The sequence below is a fragment of the Vulpes vulpes genome, chromosome 14 (genome assembly GCF_048418805.1).
Source record: "Vulpes vulpes isolate BD-2025 chromosome 14, VulVul3, whole genome shotgun sequence".
Taxonomy (NCBI): domain Eukaryota; kingdom Metazoa; phylum Chordata; class Mammalia; order Carnivora; family Canidae; genus Vulpes; species Vulpes vulpes.
Genome location: NC_132793.1, coordinates 14,357,376 through 14,381,416, shown reverse-complemented (window position 1 = coordinate 14,381,416; position 24,041 = coordinate 14,357,376). Strand labels below are relative to the sequence as shown.

Here is a 24,041-nt window from a genome sequence, read left to right as displayed (position 1 = left end):
AACTACTTGTAGGCCAAGATCATAACATACACATTCTCTCTAAATTATTCTTCAGGACTTTCTAAAAATACTTTGCATTTTGATTATTTACTTTTAAGCTGAATGATCCCTACACACTATAGCAGGCTATTTGTATTTCTTTTTCGTGGAATGCTCCACCAAGTCATTAGTCCCTTTCCAGTTGGTTATTCATTTCCTGTTTCATTTGTCAAGTGTTCTACCAGTAACAGAAATAAACTGCTGCTTTACCTTTTGCACGAGATTGACTTTCTGGGCCTGGAGGGCCCCGTCCATCAAAGCTATCTCTGTAGCGGTCAAAGTAAGCATCGTCCTTCCTCCTGCAATAGTCATCCATTCGCAGGTATCGGTCATAAGAGCTTTCTCTCCTGAAAAGTGGAAGAAATGCTCACAAAGTTAAAACTCACCTATACTGTAAAACTCAGATACAGAATTCTTCAACACCCAGTCCCCTGTGAGGAAGCGACACAGTAAGGCAGGGCATATAGATTAGACAAACAAGGTCTGTGTCTGAAATTCACCACTTATCAGCTCTGTGGCTGTGACTGTGTTAACAGTCATTGCAAAATGAATGACTGGGGGGGGGGGGGGATGTACAAAAAGCTCTCAGAATAGTCCCTGGATTAAAGTAAATGCAAAGTAACTGACAATAACTATGGATATTAATTTTGATGTTTCTCCATCCCTCTAGCCTAAAAACCTAAAAGTGTTTTTTAAAAACTATGGTTTAAAATACATGTATAAATAGTATTTCAAAGAAACACAAAGTTCTCATCACTCTGAGCAGAACACTCAGAACAGAAACTCTATACCCATTAAGCAGTAACTCTTCACTTCCCATCCCTGTAACTGCTAATCTATTTTCTGTCTATGAATTTGCTTTCTCTAGATATTTCATGTCAGTGGACTCCTACATTTGTTCTTTTGTCTGGATTATTTCATTTAGCATTATGTTTTCAAGATCATCCTTATTGTAGCATGTGTCAGAATTACCTTCCATTTTACAGTATTCCACTGTATGGATATATCAATTCATCTCTTGGTGGACATTCAGGTTTTGTCCACCTTCAGCTACTGTGAAGAGTGCTGCTATGCACATTTACATACAAGTAATTGTTTGAGTCCCTCTTTTGGATATATACCTAGGAGTGGAATTGATGGGTCAGAGTAATTCTGCTCTATTTGATTTTTCGAGGAATCTCCCACCAACTGTTCTTCATAGCAGCCACACTATTTATATGCCCACCAACAATTTATGGAGGGTTCTATTTCTCCACGCCTTGTCAATACTTGTTATTGCTTGTTATTTGCTGTTGTTTTCCTTAATAGATGATTATAGTCATCCTAGTAGGTGTGAAGTGGTAACTCACTGTGGCTTTGACAATGCATTTCCCTGTTGACTAATGATGTTGAGCCTCTTTTCACAGACCTGCTGGCCACGTGTGTATCTTCCCTGTGTTTGTGCACTACGAAAACGATTTGTGCTTTTTTCCCATCTATACAATGCTGCCTTTCATAGGTCACATGAAGAGATCCAGATTCATTCACTAAGCATAATTCATCAAACATTCACACATTTAGCAAATATTTATTGAGTAGCACATCTGCCACTTGCTAGACATTAGAAAAATAAGGCTGATAAAGTTGCTGCCCTCAAAGAGCCTTCAATTAGTTCAGCAGAACACCCATAAAAAAGACTGTTACAAAAAAAAAAACAAAACAAAACAGAAATCCAAGCAGATGGCTGTATATGTACCTGTACATGGGCTCTCGGGAGTCTCTCATATCTCTGTATCTGTCGTACATGGGATCCCGGTGATCTCGAAAATCCCTAGAGTCTCTTAGATCACGAAAGTCTCTAAGGTCCCTCATGTCCCGAGCATCCCGCATACTTCTGCTGTCTCTGTGATCCCGAATGTCTCTGCTATCTCTGTGGTCCCGCAAGTCTCGCGGATCTCGCATGGCTCTGCTATCCCGGGCATCCCGGCCATTTCTGCCATCCCTGGGCTCTCTCCTTGGACTTCCTCGGATTGGGGATCTATCACGTCGTGTATCTCGACCGTCTCCAAAACCATATGGATCTCTGTGGGAGGTAGCAAGAAGGAGCTAAGACAAAGAAATTGAAGGTAGCCAACCCTTCAGCTCTTTATTGGAGGAAGCCCCCACCCTCTCCAAGCATTTTTCTCTAAAACACGGCAGCCAAACAGTGAGAACATGACTAAAATTTGAAGACAGTCACCCAACTGGTCAGCAAATAAAGACTAGTAGGTTCCAGGATCTCAAAGGATTAGGACATCAAAAGAAGAATAATGTATGACTCAAAGCCAAAGATTCTGGCAGGGGTCACAGTATTTGTCAGGTATCAGGGAGTAATTCAGTATTCCTTACACATGCCATGCTATCATCTCAATCTCCAGGTTTTCAAAGTGGAAGCATCTTCCCCCTAGAACCTGCTTTTCCCCACCAGACATGTTTGAAAGAGATTCTAAAAGGGGTGAAAGTTGGAGGGACATATGAAGACTCATGAAGAAAAAAAGGAGCAAATGCACAATCTCATTCAAAGTAACATTGATCAAAGTAGTTGTTCCTGAAGTACAGAAAACGTCATTTAAAATATCGAGCAGGATAATCAAATTAAGGGGGGAAAAAGCACAATATGACACACACAATAAAGTATAAAGACATTCAGCTTTTCTGTCTTCACAACATGGTTATTGAGTATCTGAATTTAATGCAGAACCCAGTTCCTTTTCATTAATTTTTTTTTTAACTGTGAAGTCACAAATATGTTTGGGCCACTCCCATTCAATATTCCTCGTAAGACATCCCACCCCACCAGAAACTCAGTCTCAAAATGTCTAAAATTCTTATTCGGGGTGCCTGGGTGGCTCAGTAGGTTAAGCATCTTAGGCTCAGGTCATGATCTCACAGTCCTGGGACTGAGCCCCACATCAGGCTCCCTGCTCATTGAGGAGTCTGCTTCACCCTCTCCCTCTGCCCTTCCTGCTCGTGTTCTCTCAAATGAATAGTCTTTAAAACAAAAACAAAAACAAACTTCTTATTCAACCCACTTCTTAGTCCCATTCCCAAATTTTTCACTTCTGCCGAAAATCATCTTTCTAGTTAACCAAGGCTTATGTTCTTGAAAGTCAATGTTGAAATGTTGATTCTTCCTTTCTTTTCCCCATTTAGTCAGTAGAATCCTTGTCACTTTTCCTTTTCATTCCCTCTGGATTCACAAGTATAACTCAAACCCTTATTTTTATGCTTGATACCAAGTTTCCAAAAAACAAAAACCCAAACCCAAAACCAATCTTCCAGATTTCAATTCATTCAACACATAAATACCAGATTGACCATCCCAATCTCCACCTGTTACCAACTGCAGCTTGACAATCATACTTCTAGATATCCCTCCCTAACAAATCTGGACCCTTCCCTACTATTGTTCTCTCATTTCCTGATTCAACCTTCTCAGTTTTGTTCTAATGATTTAACTCACATGATCCTATCTGCTTCAGGATTTCTATTCATATAGTTTTCCAACTTGTAATATTTTTCCTGTGCCTTCCTCTCAGGCAAGATCATGTCTCAAATCTTCCAAGAATCTCTAATCTCCCTAATAACTGCTGATTTTTCCTGCTGCTCAACTCTTAGAGCACTTACTATTTCTATTACTCATCTCTATCTGATATTTACCTTTTCACAACGTCTTCTTGTTTGACCTATTTAAGGATCAGCACCTGCATAAAATTTGCCCTTAAACTCCTGGACTTTCCCAACAAACATGCTCCTCCTCCAGTCATTTCCATCTCAGTAAATGGCACACCCACCTACTCAGTTGCTCAAGTCAGGGAACTGAATGTCATCTTTTCCGAAGCCCCATCCGCTCTTCCAATCACATTTGCAAGTTCTGTTCATTCTTTCTCTGAAACTGATTATCAATTCTGTCCACATTTCTTGACATCCATTAGCAATGCTGCAGGCCAATCCATAATGACCTCTCTCTCTAAAACCATAGCCAAGAGACTTCTACCATGGTGAAAGATTTCCCCATTTCTGCTCTTGCTCCTTTTCTAATCTTTCTCCAAATTATTCTAAAGTGATTTTTCAAATATGTAAAAACCCTTCACTGGTTTCCCACAGTATTGAGAATTCAATCCAAAATCTCTGGTAAGAAACTTGGCTGTCTTCTCAAACCTCATCCCCTCCAGTCCCAAGTTTACCACTACCTAGCCATGCTGGCCTTTCACCTGTAACTAGCCAAGGTTTTTCCTGATGCCTCTACTTGGGCAGCAAGAACAGATCTGTACACATTCTCCATGTCTCAGCATAGTATGTGTCTCTTACTCCAGATTCTAAGAGTCTAAAAGTTTATTTTCTGCCCTTAAATCCCGGCCACACTTTCTCATAGCACTGTTTTTTACTTGTCATTCGTCACAATTTGACATATCTATTTACTTGTGTAACGTCTGTCTGCTCTACTAGACTGTGAGTCCACGAGGACAAGGATTGTCAATCTGACTCTCCACTATCAACCCACTATGTAAGTTTATAATGTCTGGCATGCAGCAGATGCCGCATGACTTATGTTGAATGAATTTTGCTCCTGTACATATTTCTATCACTGCACTTATCACACAGTTCTGTAATTATCTGTTTACATGGCTTCTCTACTAAAGAGTAAGCTTTCTTGAAGTCTTTGGATCTCTAGGACAACAGAATGGAGTTCAATAAATGTTTAAACTGAGCAGGCATCATTATTTGGTTTATACTTTTGTCATCTGCCATGATTACATATATTAGGCAGCCATCATGATGCCATCAAGCTTGGTTGAAAGCCTCAATTTCACTTCATCCACATGAGCAGAGCAAAAATAATTCAAACACCAATTTTGGATCTATGAAAAGTTCTTATCACATATTTTAAGGCTCATAAGTACTCTTGATTTGTGGGAACAAACATATGGGAGACCAGGGAGTTTAGTACGTAATGTGGGAAAACATTTAGGATCCTATGGGAAGGGATAACTGTAAATATTTTTGGATTAATGATCAGCAGATAAACCTGACTTGGGGAGCAGTCAGAAGTAGTCATTAGAGGTAGAATCAGATTTCAAGTGTTCTTGGCAATCAGGGATGAGATATAACATGAATCTAACAGACCAAAGACCACACACAAAGTCTTTCGTGGTGGAAATGAGGGGTGCGGATATAGATAAGAACACTGAGTCACAGCACATTATTCACAGCCTTAGGATAATTAAAAATGCCATACTGCTCTCATTCTTTTGAATCCACTGAAATACCTTACTTACCTGTCAGAGTCCATCCCTGGAGGCTGACCACAACCCTAGATTCCCAAAGTCTCAGTTCATGCTTCTAGTGCAGGAAGGCAAGCACTCCCTTTCCCTCAATGAATCTAAGTCCATGTGCAACAAAACTAATTCCCCCTCAATTGCCTTCTGAGTAAAATGTAGAAAAGATGATATTCACATGGGGGAGAGAATCAAAGGAATGGTGGAAGTAGGAACAGAAAAGATAATAATATGAAAAGGCATAGCTTTTCTCTTTTCTCCAAAAGAGGAGCAGTATAGCAGAAGCTGTTCTTCTAGAGACAAAAACAAAAAACCTTTTGGGGTCACTTTAGGACCCAAAGAACTCCCCAGAACAAAAGCGCTCCTGCTGCTGGCCCCAACATCTTTCTCAAAACAAGAACCAGCTAATAAAAGGGAGGTACAGGGTGCAGGATTCAGAGTGCTGCAAAGACGAAGCCTCTGAATGAGATGCTTGACCTTAGACAACAAGTGGGTTATAAAAAGCAAGTTTCTGGAGAATAGGTTCACAATCTCATCTCACGGCACCAGAGGTTTTACTGGACACCAAATGCAGTGTACCCTCAGGTACCAGGTCACTAGAGGCTAAAAAGAAACTGAACCTTTAAACTGAACCAGTTACATAAATTTCAGCACCAGGGTCCACAAACTGAAGGCAGATGACAAACACTACTAAAGTAGTTATAAATTTCTCATCTATTTAGCTGAGGGAGAAAAGCCAAATGCTCTTTGCCTTGAGAGAAATACAGTCATATCATTTGGAAACATTTGAGAGGTAAGAGAAGAGGGGTAAAAGGAAAAGCCATGGCTCAGATGGTTAAGTGACATGCTTCTGGTAGAAATGCTTTTCTTCCTGGGACTAAAGAGGTATGCAGAGCACCAGGTATTTGAGAGCCTAAAGAGTAAGAAATGACAGATGATCATCTTGGAAGACTGTGATGGACTTTGAACTTCTTTTCCTCCAGAGACTGAAACCACAAGCCCAGGATGGTGTCCTTTGGCCTTGGTTCTACAGAATGTCATGGAGGAGGGCCTCTGTCCTTTTTGTCGGCGTCTCCTTTCTGTTCACTGGAATATTTTCTTTGGGCGGGCCAGTTTTTCTTTTTTTGTTCCTGAAAAAAAATTCTTCAATAGTTCTTGGTACTTCTGTTCTGTCAGATACCATCCACAAATATCATTATCTAAATAACTGGCTGCTGTGTGATGTTGATCCCCCACCACAATGGCTCCATGCTACTGTGAGAAACGGAAACAATAGACCTGTGCAGTATTTTGCCATTAGGTGCTGGTAGGATATGGGGTGCAATGAGATATCACACCTCACAGATCCAAGTTTTCTAAGTGTCCATGCTTCTCCCTAGGAAGCATGCTGATGATTTTCTTAAGCACAAATAGAGAAGTTTTCCGTTGGTAGAGGTGGCACTTGCTGAGAACCGAGTGCAGAGGTGATCGCAGCCTGGAATCGTAACTTGCGAGGCCCACCTAGAGCTAGTGTTGTCTCATACCCAAGGAGCAATTGGTTGTCAAAGGAATGAGCATTGTAGAGTAGATAGAATTCATCTTGAGCCACATAAGAAACTTGTCTATAGCTAGGATTTTTGATGAGCCAATCCCCGATGACTTTCACCAAAAGAGGCACCAAGCTTAACATCCTTAACACGTGGGGAAAATTCTCTGCAGAGCTTTTGATGTAGACAAATTAGTTCTATTTGCTCTTTTTTAATGTCAGACAGGAAGGTTTAGGAAATGCAGACTCTCACTTGGAGGCCACATCTGTGTAGGGATATGCTCCAAGACCTGGATTGCCAGGGTGTTGAGGTGAAGATAGAAACTGAGAACATCTGAGGTACGACCAGAATCATGGTCCAGTGTTTGAAGAGGGTTAAGGGCCAGTGCCTAGCACCAATGCTAGACAACTGACATGGTAACTAAGTAATGTTATTCAAGAGTCCAATGAAGTGGTCCAAGGGTTAAATAATGAGAATTCCGGCCGAAATTTGATCCAGAGCAGATTCCTGATGCAGAGTTTTGTGCTTGGCTGGACCAATATTGTCAGAATTACACACTGACAGCTGGAGTCATTAGGGAGGCACATTACTGAACAGAGAGCAATGCCAGCAGAACTGTGGCTTAGAGACATTTGAAGAGGTGATAATCCTGTGAAAACTCCCAAAGATACTTAGGTGTTTTGACACTCAAGGTTAACGTCCAGCAAAACAAGGTGTTACAAAGGTCTTGCCAAAATACTTAGAAACAATTTTATTAAAAGGAGCAACACTGAAGACATAAAAATACAACTTAAGGGAAATATTTGCCACAAATATGCTTTTTTCCCCCCTGTGAACAATGCATTCCCTATGGCTGGGGACACATAAATGATTAGGGTTGCCAAAAGGCGGCAGTTTGGCTCTTGTCAACAGACTGGTATATCTGGAATTACTTCAAGGCTCTGACTGGAAGTATCCACCCAAAGAGTGATATCCAGTGTTCACCCTTAGAGAAATGATTCTTCCAGGCTAGTCATCCATCTTGCCTACTTACTCCATTTTATTTCTGCCCTATTGGTATCCTGTAAGAGACAATACATGATCAATGTGATGATGACAAAATGTTAGTGTTCTGTTTTGAGTACAATATTCAAATTTGTCTGGCTTAAGAGTTTTAAAATTTTTATTCTTACAAGTAAAAAACTGGGACTCTCTACTCAGGTTTTAGACGAGGCTCAGAAGGGATTTTACTAAATGTGATTATCCTTTTTCCCTGAACCTGATTAATAAGCATGACTATATGACACTTCATCATGTTAAATAACATGCTGCGGAACCCAGTTAGGGACATAGCACCAAAGGGGAAGACTGATTCTTGATGGAAATTAAATTAGCCCAACTGTGCCTCCTATTGATTGTAAAAAAAAGGCAGGAAGCTACTGCCCTATCCACATCCCAAACAACCTCATTTTAGAAATTATTTCTGAGGAAGGTGATATTTTAAAAGGTATATAAAAGTGACATATTTATATATCTGTAGGGAGAACATTTTAAAAATCCCCTCCAATTGTATTTTTTTTTTTGGGGGGGGATCTATTTAAAAAAAGAATAAAAGCATATAGCTTTTTCTTTCATTATAGATGAAATTACAGAGCTGCATTTTAAACTGGGATGAAATTAATCTTTTTAATTTAATGTCCTGGCAACAGCTATACTGGATTCCAAGCAGGGGAAATGGTTATTTCCTCAACATTGCCAATGTTTGTTGAATACTGTATTCAATTAGAAATATTAACAGTATTTAGCTAAGAATTATTAATAAGATGATATAAATCAAGAGCACAAACAGGAACTACTCTGTATTCTGCAATGTGCTTTGTTTTTTGTTATTTTTGGGGGAGGGGGGGTTGCTGCAAAAATACATAGACATTATCCAGAGATTATAAGCATCATGGGGACAAAAGAGGGGAGAGGATTTTACTATTGAAGTCAGTGTCTTTATAGTTACCAATTCCATACACCCTTCTGGTATGCTACCTAGTTCAGGAACACATCCATTAGAGCTCCTTGGAAACTGGATACACACTATATCTCCTTTCAAGCCAGTTGGCAACCACAGCTTCCAATGAATGCCCCATATTTCAGACCATCTGATGTAAACTTGTAGCCCCCTGTATTCCATGTTTACTGGGGCAATGAGAAGCAACAAATATGGGACTTCCCAAGATCTACAGCATGATTTGGTGCAGCATAATGGAAGCAGACATTATATGGAACTGCTGAAGTTCTGCAGGATTCATTTAAGTTCTTCAGGATACTCACACATAACCACAAAATCATTCAACACAGTATTTACCTGCAAGCTACAGGTATTCCTTATGCTGTTAGAGAGAACAGAATACCAATGTGTATGCTCACTTCTGCAGTGAGACCATTGGATGGCCAGGGCATCCACCTGGTGGTTGTAGTGTAGCTGTAGTTATGGTGTCAGATTTAACTCCTCTGCATGGCAGAGTGCTCAAAGAATCCAACAGAAATCACTACCTTGCTGCTACAGTCTGCTTGAACTTCACAGAGCAGTCATGTCTAATCTATTCCTGGTAGCTTACAAAATACCCACCCTTCACACCCAAGTGGGGACAACATACACCAAACATAGAGCAGCCTTTTTTCCTGTGAGGAAAAAAAAATAGATGTTTTTGTCTCAAAGGACAGCTGTATGTTATGTGTAAGTTAGTTGGGTATATTATTCCAGGTGACCTGTGGAGCTACCAGTACAGACTAGGATTCATCATACTGAGCAGTGTTCCATTCATTGTAGGAAATGTCGTCTACCATGGTATGTAGTTTAGGTATGTAGTTTATTGTGGAAAACTGTTATTTTTACTGAGAGGCAAAAGCAAAATCCATACTGAGTATCCATTTGGGCCACCAAAGACACCAGATATGAAATATATCATATCTGTCTGCATTCCACACAAAAGTGCACACACTGCATCCACTTGTGTACTGTTGGGGAGCTAGTTTGGATATTGTATCTTTGGTGTAAATGGTAACTTTAACAAGGCTCTTCTTTGAGAGAAGGGCCAATTTAATGCGTATCTCAAGGGTACACATCAGGACTACTTCTTTTGTATATGTTAAGGAAATGCCTTTTATTTCCAGAAAAGCTAAGAAAAAGGGAGACTTTTGAGAGCTGGAGTATTTTTGCCCTTTTTATTTCCCCTCAAACGGTAACCCAAGCATGCGAGCAAACAGGGGATCTGCAGCACAGGCACAGCAGCCATCTCTCAAGCAGCACTTTCCATAAACCTGGGTTAACATCTGGACCGGCAGCCATTTGGAATGAAGAGTCGAATCTCTGCTGCCCACTGCAGTGCAGCATGGCACACACCAACGACCCTGGGGCACTCCTCCTGCTGTGGAGGCTCCCAATGACACGTGAGCTGGGGACAGACAGAGGTTTATCCTCTTCCAATCACCTGCAACTCATGTTGCAGGCTGAACTTGCTGGGTTTGTCACCGAAAACGCAAAGCTTCTCTGCATCTCCTGATGTATGTTTAAAAAAAGCAGCAAGGCCCTTCACACAAGGTTCATGTTCTTATTGTTTGCTTGAGCGTTTCTGATTTGTTGGGGGAAGAAAAGACCCTTGATGTACGAAGTTGGGCTTAACTCCCCAGAGCCCAACTCTCCCAAGGTAACTCACTGCTTCAGGGTACTTTACCTTCGTGTGGGGCTGGGTCTTGATGGAGCCGTATTCATATTTCTTCTTTCCGCTGCCTTATTAATATCTGAAAAGAATAATCAACCCATCTGTTCAATGCTACGGAATAAAAACAAAATCATCAGCACATTTCAAATGAAAGCAACAACAAAAAAACTACAATGACAACCAGATGGTGTAAGAAAATCCATTCAGCAGACACACTGTCACTTGGGCAATTTTTATTAAGTTACGGCAGTACATTGTCATGGTTTGGTAAGGAATATCCCTCAGTTTTCTAGCTAACACAATGCTTTAACACTCTGCCAAGTCCCAAACCTAACAACTGCCCCCTCCAAAAGTAGAAAAGGTTGCGTTCTAGACTTTGTGGAGTGTCAGCTGTAAGAATTTTTTTTTTTGTGTGGATGAGTACAGGACAGTGGGAGAGACAGAGTTAAAAAAAAAAAAAAAGAGCAAAGGCAAATAATTCCATTTTATGTTATAAAGAAGAAACAGTTGGCTGTTGTCTTAAAACTTCCAATATGCCATGAAGCAAGGCCTACTTTTAATGTGCTCGGTGTTGCATCCCATTGGATAGAATGTTCTAGAATAAGATGTAGGAAAAAAAATTTTTAATGAAGTATATTACAGGTTAGCAACTATAACCCTCACAGGTAAGTACCTAAGAATAAGAATTGGTATTTGGTTTGATAGTAAAACACTCCACATAAGAAGTTTTCATTAGAGAAATGTGGCATTTACTAATATGTAAGGGAGAACAGTGGACTCATACAAACTTACAGAAAAGCTAATATATGTAGTTAAAGTCTGCTTGAGAAAAACAAATCTGCTTTGAAAAAATTGAAGTGAATAATAACACCACATATAAGGAAGAACTGATGCAATATCTAAGGAAATGAAATGTACCAATCTATGCCCAAAGGTAACAAAGGCCAATTTTTATGACTTAAAGAGTAATGAATGTATTAAAAATCTGAATCTTTGGTTGAATGAAGAAATGAAACTGTGTCCTGCTGCAGTATAATTTTGTTCCCCTTGTTCCATAGTAAGCAATTAGTAGTGTATTTAATGACATTAAATGGTATTAAGCACTCACATAATTAGAGTGCTTTAAAATAGTAATTATGTATTTAAAAAATTCCAACGGGAGTCCTATGATGTGAGATCACAGTACCCTGCTATGTTGTCAACTTCTAAGTTTCTATTCAAGTGAGAATGATCTTCAGTTTCATTTTAAGTCAGTTTCTATCATAATCTAGAAAAATGACTTCTGATAAACTGAAAGTAACATAAATCTAAGTAAGAGAAGCATATTTCACCCCAAGTTGCTTCTCATATTTTTCAATTAAGTAGACACAATGCTATCATCCCTCTATTTTAAAACGATCAGAAAATAATGTCTATATAGGACTTAGCCAGTACTGACTATGGCTTTGGTATGGCAAGTAGAACTTTCACTTACAAGCCTGAAAGTTTGGCAATATCTGAATTACACATCATATAATGATAAATCTTATAGGGAATAATACCTAGTTCTCTTATGTGTTATTGTAGAGATTATCAGTTCAGGTTTAGAAGGGCCTACTAACCTAGTCTACTCACTTCGTACTGCTCTCTAATATGGGGTGACTAGGATTCAGAGGAAAATGTCATCTCTTTGATTGTTTAAGTAGTTTTTAAAGTATCTTTGGAATACACTGAGGGTGGTAGGGGTGTGAAGATATCTTCTAAATAAGCACCATATCTCCCAGCAGGATTCCAAATACTATTAAATGGTCTTGTGAATAAAGAAAACTTCTCGGGATCCCTGGGTGGCGCAGCGGTTTGGCGCCTGCCTTTGGCCCAGGGCGCGATCCTGGAGACCCGGGATCGATTCCCACATCGGGCTCCCGGTGCATGGAGCCTGCTTCTTCCTCTGCCTGTGTCTCTGCCTCTCTCTCTCTCTCTGTGACTATCATAAATAAATAAAAATTTAAAAAAAAAAAAAAAAAGAAAACTTCTCTGAACATTGACTTGACCTGAACATTTAGGTTAGAGTACAGAACATATGGTACTATTTTTGTTGGCAAGTTTCTATTAATGTTATATAATTTGCCCATATGAAATGAAAAGGACTATTACACTGTTTAATTATATCCAGTTCTGTGAGCACCTACAAATAGGACTGGGAGACCAATGTAGTCATGAATTACATACTTTTGGGGCAAAACTGGTTCTATTTAGAATGAATGAGGTAAATACTGTTCTTTGAAGTTAGTGAAATTTTTTTGCAATTTTTGGCAAATTATTTAAAATTCAAAATTATATCTTTAAACCATTTGATTATAATTTGCTTCCTAATATGTATTTTCATCAAATAGTCTAAAGCAATTAATTATATTTGGATAGTGTGGCTTATGTTTCCTCTGTAAAAAAAGAGAACTCTGAGACCATTTTCTTAATTTTTTTCTTAAGTGTCAAGTGTTTGTTTATTCACCTCTATTTAAGAGTTCTTATACCTCCATTTTGGGTGAGATATGGAGAAAATGAGACTTGGAAATTTCTAATAGTTTCACTGCCACCCAAAAGGACTGCTCAGGTTAGAGGAGGGTTGGGGGATGGGTTTCAGTGAGAGTTATGAAAACAATACTGTCATCACTATTAATCCTAATACACAAAAATATCCTAACACATGGTCACACGGAACTTTTGAAAACCTCTGAGTTCAGAAATGCAGGAAGAATAGAGAAGCTACCAAAAGAACAGATAACTTCAGGGAGCTGATCACAAAAGTGTAATAAAGATTTAAAGAGTCAAGGGGAAAAAACCTCTTGCCCCATCTCAATTTTTTGTCATAATGACCCATCAACTGGGAGGGAGGTTAGACATTCATTTGAGTAAGTTTCTCTTTGAAAATGTAAATATTGGAACTGGTAAAGGGGGCTTTTGTATTAATTAGATGAATCAGATTTTTACCTTCTTAAATCCTTTTAGAGACATATAGTCTACCTCAAGGAAATATAAATAATATAAAGGAAAAGGAAAAAAAAGACATAAAGTCAATTTGGGCACCTTTCTGGACATCTGGTAGAGAACCACAACTGGAGAGAATTTAATCAACGAGAGGATAATGGCAACTGTGATGCTTCTTTCTCCTCCTGCTCTATCTCATACTGGCCAAATGGCCTTAAGATCCAAAGTCAGTCTCTTAGCACCTCTCTCACTTCAGCCTGGTTGGTACCTCTAGACTTTGTTAAGTAGATTAGCAAGGTGAATGCCATTCAAAAATCACCATCACTACAAGGTACTTTGGCCTGAATATCTTTTAAGTAGTCTTCTGAAAATAGTTAAAAGCACTTTTCAGGTAAGGATTTTTAGATAAGAAAAATACCAACTGAAGGGATCTACATAAAAGGAACAAACGAGAAAATAATCTAGAAAACATGTCACACAGGAAACGGTAGAGCTGTTTTAAGTCACAAAAGATTGGGGCAAAGAACTTTCAAAGAATGACACAATGCCTAATGTACTATTTTAGACTAATATGCTAGACAGGGTTCACACAACGGTCTTTGTATAATGCTATAAATAAAAATGCATGTTTCATTCATAGTACCAGAAACTGCTTTGCTCTATTTTTTAATTGTACTATCCTAAAAACTCTTTTCACCTTAAAATCAGTTTTTATCACAAGCTATCACAATGGAAAACCATAAGGACCATGTTAAACAAAGTGCAGTATGAATCGCTGTACTTAGTGACAGTACCACTGTTTGCAGTTGAAAGAATCCAGAAGCCTATACAATTTCAATAAGTGATTACAAATGAAATAAAATTCTCCAAAAGCTTAGTCGAAAACCAACTAACAATCAGTAATTACTAAATTGGAAATATGTGATGATAAAGATAAAGCCATTTGAAACACCATACTGGCAAGAAAGCGGTTATCACACATTAAACTCCTCAAACTGGGAGGGGAAAGGATTGGACTTTTCACTGAACTGTATTTATGAAGATGATCTTGAGGTATATTTTAACATCAGGGATATGAAACCAGTTATACTGTCATGAGTCAGAGATAAGAGAATGCTCTGATTATGGTTTCTAAATCAATCCTTTAAGCTTACTTTAAAAACTATGCATTCCCTCATATTTGATTATCTCTTTCATTCTCTAATCAAAATAATTATTCTATCTTTAGCTGTATTAAATTATTATTCCTATGTACAGGAATGGGAGAAACAATAACTTATATTTACAGAATGCTTATTCTGTCCCAGAGCGTGCACTAACAGCATCATGTGCATTATATCATCCAATCCTTTCTACAACTCTTAAAGTACTATTATGTTCTCTATTTTGCGAATGAAGAAATTTGATATTTAGAGAAATGAAGTGACCTCTCTTTGGTCACATGATGACCAGGAGGCTCAGAGCTAGGATTCAAATCCAGGTCTGTCTGACACCAAAGTGCTTAACCATTATGCTATGCTGCCCCAACAGGGAATGGAAAAACATGGTTTCCATTATGAGCACTTCCTAAGACTCCCTGATCAAAAACGACAGAACCTGGAAAAGGACCAGTCTATGCCAGTCACACCAATGTTTAAGTGCCTTAGACACCCAGCGGGGCAGAACTTACTTATTCAATTACCACTTCAATTTCTATCACCTCAAACTGCAGTTCACCCTTGAACAATGCAGGGATTAGGAGTGCTGTCCCCATGCAGCCAAAAAACTTCTGACTACCTAAAAACTTAACAATAGCCTATGTTGGGCAGCCCGGATGGCTCAGTGGTTTAGCACCGCCTTCTGCCCAGGATGTGATCCTGAGTCCCACGTTGGGCTCCCTGCATGGAGCCTCCTTCTCTCTCTGCCTGTGTGTCTGCCTCTCTCTCTCTGTGTCTCATGAGTAAATAAATAAAATCTTTAAAACAAAACAAAAAACAATAGTCTATGTGGACTGGAGCCTTAATAATACGAACAGTTGATTAACACAAAATTTTTTATGATATCTGTATTATATACTGTATTCTTATAGTAAAGTAAGCTAGAGAAAAGAAAATATTATGGAAATCATAAGGAAGAAAGAACACATTTATGGTACTGTAAAAAAAAAAAAAAACAACACATATAGGTGGACTTCTGCAGTTGAAACCCAGGCTGTTCAAGGGTCAACTGTACAATGTTTCTGGCTTTGCTCCTGATATTCTATTCACTTCAACACTTCAGACAAAAATTCTCTATCAACATTTAATTTCCTGCCCTTTTAACTTCTTTCGAGGAAAGAGCACTTGCCTAATCAGCATATCTGAGTTCTAGTCCTAACAGGGGCAAGGGATGGTTAGTCAACCTGATGAAATGGATATTCTACCTGTGTTGGTTATGTGGATTCAAGGAGAACATCAGCTAAGAGAAAAACCTCACTAATTAGGATTCACAAAGATTGAGCTAATCCAAACTAGTAACAGTCTGAGCTATAAAAAATGTAATATACAGGTTTACTTAACACAGGTAAAATTTCAACTCAACTGTACAAGTAGAGATCCTTACAGAATTAAGTTAACACACTTGAAAGGACAGCTTATAATCAGCTCATCAAATGCCTCTAGGCCTACCATGTGTCACACTCTGTACTAAGCCTTACACATATGGAAATAACAGGACTAAAGTCTCTGCTTTAAAGGAGTTCACTGTTTAATAAAGGAGAGTGGGACATATACACGGATAATCATAATATAATCCAAAGTGGGTTTATAGCAGAGACAATGAAGGCCTGTATATGTGGCAGGGGAGAGGAAAAGGGCAGACAGGAGATTGGAAAAAATAAGGGGTAGGAGGTACATGGAGGAGTAAGGGATGGCCTAAAAAGAAACTGAATCCTGAAGGATGAGGAGTTTACCGCAAGAGAGAAGTCATTCCAGCACATGTAAAGGTGAAGGAATGGTGTGAAGAATATAATTAGAAAAACTAAAGGAAGTGTAATGTAGGGAAGAGGGGATAGGAGGAAGAAAAGAGAGCGGAATTACAGATGCAAGCCAGAGTTAGAAAAAGGTCACAAAACACTTTGACTTTGAAAAGGAAAAAATTGGTGGCAAGAGGGCTTGTATAAACTGAGCTACCATAATAGAGTCTCAGTAAAGCCAAATTAATGAACGCTTCCTATATGTATATTATCCAGAAAAGGGGGTTGGGAGGATTCAAGCCTAAGACATTCAAAATACTGCCTATTATAGTGATGTTTTTCAAGGATCACTGGTTTGACAATCAAGGAAAGAGATACCAGAAAAATGTTTAAAAGGTTACAATTTTACCTTCAGTTAAGGAATATTAAAAAAACTTAGGGCCAGAGTCAGTAATTAATTGCTAACAATATTAGCTTAACCTATTGTTCAGGAAGAAATTGACAGCCAAGCACTCTTATTTTTTTCTAGTATTTTTTTTTAAGAAGTGTGATAAAAAACATATAACATACAATTGATCATATTAACTATTTTTTTTTAAAAGTAAGCTCTATACCCAGTGTGGGGCTTGAACTCACAATCCCAAGATCAAGAGTAGCATGCTTTGCCGACTGAGCCAGCCAGGTGCCCTTCACATGAACTATTTTCACATGTACAGTTTAGTATGCTGAGTATATTCACAGTTGTACAACAGATCTTCAGAACTTTTTCATCTTGCAAAACTAAAACTCTTTATACCCATTAGTTTCCCATGTTCCCTCTCTTCATTTATATATATATACACATTTTTTTCATTCTTCACGTGGCATTCCTTTAATGAAGCATCACCCATGAAGATAGTTAAACGTTATTCTCAGACCCCATCTCAAACTTTGAGAATCTGAGGATGAAGTCTAGGAATCTGCATTATAACAAGCTTCTCAGGTGATTCCTGGCAAGTATTTGGGAACCGTATTATCTATTTATCCCTTTAGCTTATGCATAACATATACTCAGATCCTCCATTTAGAAACCTCTTTAACTCCTGTATTCAAGGAGTAATAACCCATAAACATAATGTTACAAAGAAAATGTCATGACAATGGCTAAAATCTGTCAAAGTATAACCTTTGAAAACAATATAGAAAACATAATTACATTGCTACCTCCAAAGGAAATGGAATCATCAACCAAGTTTCCATTGTAATAAACGTAGTAACAATGTCCAATTATAAGGTCAGCACCCCCACCACCAAGGAGGAGTGTGCACCAACAACTCTTTAATTTCATCTGATAGTTTAAAAAGTATCCTGAGAACTTAAGCTTCTTTTCCCAATTAGCTAGTTATAAAACAGCAAGAAAAATATTAACCACTGAACTTGCCACTTTTTGATAGCATAAAATCCACTTATTTGAATGGCAAACTGCCAACTAAAGTTCTGTCTGAATTCTGCAGATTGTTTTGCTGGCAGAGGCTAAAACTCCTGCTTCTTCTGAGGCATTTGGTTTTCATATCTAAATGCATCTCTTTGCAAGAAGAGAAAAATGGTCACACACATAATTTCATATCTACACCATTAAAAGCAAAATGGGTCAAATCTAAATTTAATAAGCCGACCATGGAATCTTGGTAGGTCTGCTTCCTTTGTTCTCAAGAAGGTGAAAGCATCCTATTGATGCGAATGGAAGGAATTAAAATACTGAAAACTACAGATACTCTAACTATTGCTATTACCTCTCGAGTTCAAACTATAATGCCAAAGAACATTTTATAGTTAAATTACAGTTTTGCTTAAAATGTATACCCAGCCATAAACCAGAGTTGCCAATTCTATTAGTAATCTGGGATATAAGTAATACTAGATTAGTACTAGAATCTGCTGTTTCCAGTGAAAACTCATTTTCTAAAGCCTAAATCAGGGGTTCTTAAAACTTTAATTTACATAAAAACTGCAGGGGTTGCTTCTGAAAGGCAGATACCTCAGGCCCCACCTCAACAGACTGGTCAGTTGAGGGGTTAGAGAGCTGTATACTGATATGTATTTTCAACGAACTGTTCTAGTGACTCTGACACTGTCCTAATATAAATTTTTCAAAGAAAGGTTCAGTTTATAATCTAAGTTTTTGTACTGAACGAAAGCATATTTTTCCTTTTTCTTTTGGATATCAAGAATAATTTCTGAAGAGATTTAAAAATAAATTTCTTATATCCTCTCATGGTAAATACATGTTACTACTACCTCAATCTCCAAATGCATAATGAAGTATACTCATTTAAAGTCAAATTATTCATAATTCAAAGTTCTCCAAAGCTTGCTCACTAACTGCAGGATCAATCTAATGTTCAGCAATTCAAGCATTCTCGATCCAAACCAGGAGACCACTCAAGACATTTTACAGAGCTAAAGTTCTAAAACATTCTGCTTTATAAATTCTCCAATGCAACTTAAGTTGCCCTGATCCTTGCCTAGAGTTGTTGGTCTTTATGTAGGTCAACAATAATATTTTGAATATGAAATAAGGGGAAAAGTTCTGATTCTTTGGAGGAGAATTATTTTAACATAAAAGTAATTAATAATGAACACTGGGTGTTATATACAACTGATGAATCACTGAACTCTACCTCGCCCACTAATAATACACTATCTTACTTAATTGGATTTAAATTAAAAAAAAAAGAAAGAAAAAAGTAATTGGTCTAGTTGACCTATTATCTCAGTTTTTTTTTAGTGATAGGATAAAGAATGAAAATGATCATCCCTATAAATATTCATATCTGGTGGTAATAAAACCACCATTTAAAAAGCAGCAGGCATGCTGGTATTATATATTTAGCTGTCAGTATACTTCATATTTCTCTAATGTGCTGCTGCTTCAGACAGTGGCCTTATCCTGATCCTTTCATTAACACTTCTCATTAACCAAAGTAGCATAGAGGGTAATTTTCTGTTGGTCACTGCCCTTTTAACTTCTTGATAGTTTAACTCTGCTTAAGCCAAATAGTCTAGACAAACATGTATGCTATTCACAGGACAAATCTTTTGGCACAATAAAAGCTGACTGAGCTTTAAAAGCACTTGTCTCAAAGACACATGATAATCACTAGTAAACCACAAGGTATAGAGAGCAAACAGTGCGGCAGAAAGACTAGTCCATTTGGGAAAACACTAGGATCTAAAGATGTATGCATACAGGATAGCAAGAAAAGAGGCACCAATAATATCTTCCTTTCTTGGACATCTACAGTGCATATGTTTGGCAGATTAAAGTTCTGGAATAAGGACACTTCTTAATCTCCATATTTCTCAATTTTGCTTGACCACAAAATCTTTTATCTACAGTAGTATCTTGAATATGTTCTATAAATACGTGATTTGGACAAAAAAAAATCTAACTTCTCTGTGCCATTATTTCCTCATACACAAAAAGGATTCAATAATAATACCCCACCTATCTCACAAGATTGGTGGGAACAAGTGAGTTGGTACTGTAAACCTGCTTTGTAAATCATATGCACTGCTGGATATACGTCATCATTACCATTAAGATTAACAGTTTAGGAGCTGCATTTCATTCTTTACGTGGGGAGTCAAAAACAAAGAAACAATGATAGTTGAAGGGAATAAAATATTAAATACATCTCTTCCACAGATTTCTCATTCTTAAAAGCACAAGTGAATCCCAATACTTCTCACAGTAGTAACAAGCCATACAAAGGCACTGCCATCTGCAGGCCATAGGGATGGAATGCTTGCAATAGTTATTAAGAATGAAGTTTCAAACCACAAGGCACTCTTTTTCATCACACCTCTAAAACCTCACCAAAGGACTTAGCTTTTGAGCACTGGTAGACTGAAGCTCCATTTGCTGAAGTTCTGAAATGCACTTGAGTAAAAAATTCTCATTTCTTTTCTAAACAGGACCGATGCTGAGAAATGTGAAGAAAATCATCTTAGCCTTATTTTAAGTTCTACATTTCGCTCTTACCAAAGTAACCCCAAGGAATGTGGATTTTTCTTTAAACTGTTGAGAAAACAACACCTGAATGGCCTAAAAGCACACTTCTCTGAGTTTCCTTTCAATGGATTAAAGTAAATCTGCTCTCTCACACACAAAAACAGTTTATGAACAGGCCATACAAATAGAACAGACTGTTTACAGAAATAAGTTAATCTGTCAATGCCTCCCTTTCTTTGAAAGATCTAATTAGCTTTATTCAACAATTCACCAATTGACAGCATCTGATCTAGCAAGTACAAAGGAGCTCCTAAAACCTTCTTTAAATGTGTGTTCATTGGCATGTGACATTGAACAACCTGCACCTAGAAAAATTCCTTCCACTGGGCCTTGAAATATGGTTTCTCCAGCACATTCTACATGGAAAGCTAGTTTCTATGTTTTAGGTTAAAAGATAGTATTATCAGAGGTTTCAAAGAGTATCTGGAGAGTGACAGATGAGCTAAAAGAAAGGCAAAAAAAACTAGAGTATAGGAAGAAATAGATGTTAAATGGCCAAGAGATCTCCATTACTCACAATGCAAAGAGCTTGGGCTTTACTGGTTGGAAAAAGGCAACATGAAAGTTAGTTTTCACACCCAGACTGACTCATACAAACATTAAATCTGGAGTTGTCAAAAACCAAAACTGCTCCATCGTCATTATGCAGAAACTGTCAGGTGGTTACCACACCCCACACCCCGCAACGCTACAAAAACACTGAGGAGGCACACCGGGTGCACTTGAGCTGAAGTTCCTGCGGTTCCCTGGGACTACGGATTGTTGTAAGTCAACAATGAGAACGGCTTACAAAGAAGAAAGCCTTATAATATTAATTACCATCCCCGAAGATCCTGGGGCATTTCATGGAACCCGCTATGCCTCCGGGAAAAATTCTGTGCACAGAGCGAAAGCCAGGACCACAATTAACCCCATACTCCTTAGGGCAGCGTTTCCCAAAGCGTGGAACGCAGAATAATTTCAGGAGGAACGAGGACGCACTGTTTATTTTAATAGATAGGTATTTATTTTGTTTATGAGCATGAGAAAAATAACTGGCTTTCCATTATACGGCTTGTGATTTACGTTTCCACCTTAAATTCGTTTAAGAAGGAAGAAAAGTCGGTTTAAAAGGAAAAAAAAATTAACATTTGGTAAATAGCAGTACAGATGGTACACGGACAGAAAGGTGCAACGCGAGAGACTGAAATTTGGGAAACGCCGTCCTAAAAAAAAAAAAAAAAATTAAAAAAAAAAAAAAAAAAAAAGCCCCGGGCGGGTTGTTGGGAGCGGAGAGTGCCCTGGGTCGGGAGACGGAAGAGCCAGCGGACTGGGGCGCCGGCGCTCATTTCCGCGGTAACCTCGGGCACAGTTTGTGGGCCCGGGGTCCGCGTTATAAAAGGAGTGCGGGTATCACCCAAGGAGACAAGGCGCCTCGAAGATGCTGTCAGGGGGCCGCGGGGCGGCGGCGGCGGCGGCGGCGGCGGCGGCGGCGACGGGGCCCAGCGCTCGGTTCGCCGCGCGGCGCCCAGGAGAACGCCCGGAGTGGCGGGCCGGGCCGCCTGGGTCCGAGTTCGAATCCCGACCTGCGCCACCGACTCGCTGAGGACCCGCAGGCGAACGACTCCACCATGTCGAGAAAAAGGCGCGGGGTGTGCAGGCCTACCCTACAGAGGAGCTCGGAGAACTACTGCCGGCGGTTCGCGCGCAGAGAGGCGGGCGCGGCGCGGCGCCGCCCGGACCCGAGCCCACCACGGGCCGCCCCGGCTGGCCCGGGCCTGGGCTTGACGGGAGCCAGAGGCCGCGCCCCGCACCGGGCATGCGCAGCTCCGCGCGCACCCGGAGAGGAGCCGAGGCCGCGGCCGCGACAGCGCGTCGAGCGGGCCCTCCCGCCTCAGCCTCCCGGTCCGGCCCGGGCCCCCTCAACCGCCTGCCGTGAGCCCCACGCCTCGGCGGACGGCCACCGCTTCCCGGCACTCACCGCTACCAGCGCGGCGGGCTCCCGGCCGCTCCTTCGCCTCAGGCCCGCCCCTGCCGCCTCCACCTCAGCCCACCTGCCCGCCGTAGGACAAAGGCGCCACCAACCGACCGGCGCGGGCACGAGGCAATGGCGGCCGGGGCGGAGAGTGGGGGCAGAGGGCGCGCACGCAGCGGCAGGCGCGGCAGTGTCGCAAGAGCGCGCGGGTTTATGGCAGGGCTGAGTTGGGCGTCGATCTCCTTGGCAACGAGAGGGGGAAGTGGCTCCCCGGCGGCGGTTGGGAACGCTAGGGGTTGCCTAGTAACGGCGTCCCCGGCTGAGACTGGGTCCAGGCTCCGTCCCTTCCGTCCCCCCGAAAGGCTTCGCCTTTCTTCTAATTTTTGGAGCTCTTTCCATTCAAACTGTGGAGATAGGTCACTGAAATCCTAAAATGCTTTGATTTAGTTTTTCATAAAGCGAAACAGAAAACAATGTGGATGTGTGTGTTGGAGAATAGTGTATACACATTCCTGTAAATTCCGGATCCCAAGGAACAAAGAGAGCAGAGAGGTAGAGAAAACGTTTTATTTAAATTTACATCTAAATAGGCTGTGTACCCTATTCGTTTCGCAGACAAGGGGCAAAAGGCTTCTGGTGATCCAGTTACAGGTTCTTTTGGAGTTATTTCTTCCTGCAATATTTATTCAATGTCAAAAATAAATTTCCTGTGAAGCATGTAAAATGCTGTATTGTTCATTTAATCCCTAGAATAATTTATCAGAGGGAATGGAATTTGCTCACACAATTGTAAATACACTTTATTAATCACAGCTATTGCTCTATGAATCAGGTAGGCTTTTTTGTTAGCCAGGATATGCCTCAGACCCCATGGGGGGCCCACGGGGGGGGGTGTCTAGTTTTTCTTCTGGTGAATAGTGCATGCCAAGTAAAAATAGTGGCTGCGGAGTTGGAACGGCTATGGGAACTCAGATTTCTTTGATAACCACTCATTTGTTGCCCCCTTCACTCATTTGCTCACCCAATGTTTATTATACACCTACTAGGTGGCCCCATGATTTATTAGACACCAACTTTCCAAGCACAGTCAGGAGCAAATGCAGACCCATCTCTGCTATCTTGGAGATTACTGCCTAGCAGAGAGAGAGGAATTAGGGGAATAATCACACTTGAGTGTACAGTTACAAACAGTAAGTACTTGAAGAAAAGAAACAGGGACACACCGTATTGTCTAGTTTGTCTCACCTGTGATGAGCGGCAGGGTGTGCCTGATGCCTATGGACAAATGGTCTTCGGGTACTTAAAAGTTCATAATTCATCATGGCACCCAGGAAAATGGAAGCTGAGTGGTTTTTCCCACCTTTGCTGAGAGCTCCTGGAGCCAGATAGGGGCATATACACCCAGGGTTTTGTTTGGTTTTGTTTTTCTTTACTTTTGCTCAGGTTGTTCACTCACTCTAGGTGAGAAGTCTGAGGATTTTGTGGATTTGCCTGCTTTCCTGGTATCCTTTTCTGGGCAGGTGACACACTTGACACAGTTCAGAATCTTCTGTTTCTTTCCTCGGTTGCTCCTTTTTGATGTT

The 24,041-nt window shown here is 39.9% G+C and overlaps 1 protein-coding gene across 4 annotated transcripts in view; it reads right to left on the bottom strand.

Moving 5' to 3' along the window:
• The window catches only part of NCOA5 (nuclear receptor coactivator 5), a 29,160-nt gene extending 6,510 nt beyond the window's left edge, over positions 1 to 22,650 (bottom strand). For 2 of the 4 annotated variants that reach the window (XM_026014769.2, XM_026014766.2), the window contains exons 1-4: positions 22,465 to 22,650; positions 10,567 to 10,633; positions 1,775 to 2,101; positions 250 to 386 (exon numbers count right to left, since the gene is read on the bottom strand). In XM_026014769.2, coding sequence (XP_025870554.1) covers positions 250 to 386; positions 1,775 to 2,101; positions 10,567 to 10,604 — 502 coding nt within the window. In that variant the 5' untranslated portion in view covers positions 10,605 to 10,633; positions 22,465 to 22,650. The remainder of the gene's footprint in view (positions 1 to 249; positions 387 to 1,774; positions 2,102 to 10,566; positions 10,634 to 22,464) is intronic. The other 2 variants (XM_026014767.2, XM_072735732.1) reach the window with 2 other exon arrangements.
• Positions 22,651 to 24,041: the final 1,391 nt, after the last annotated feature.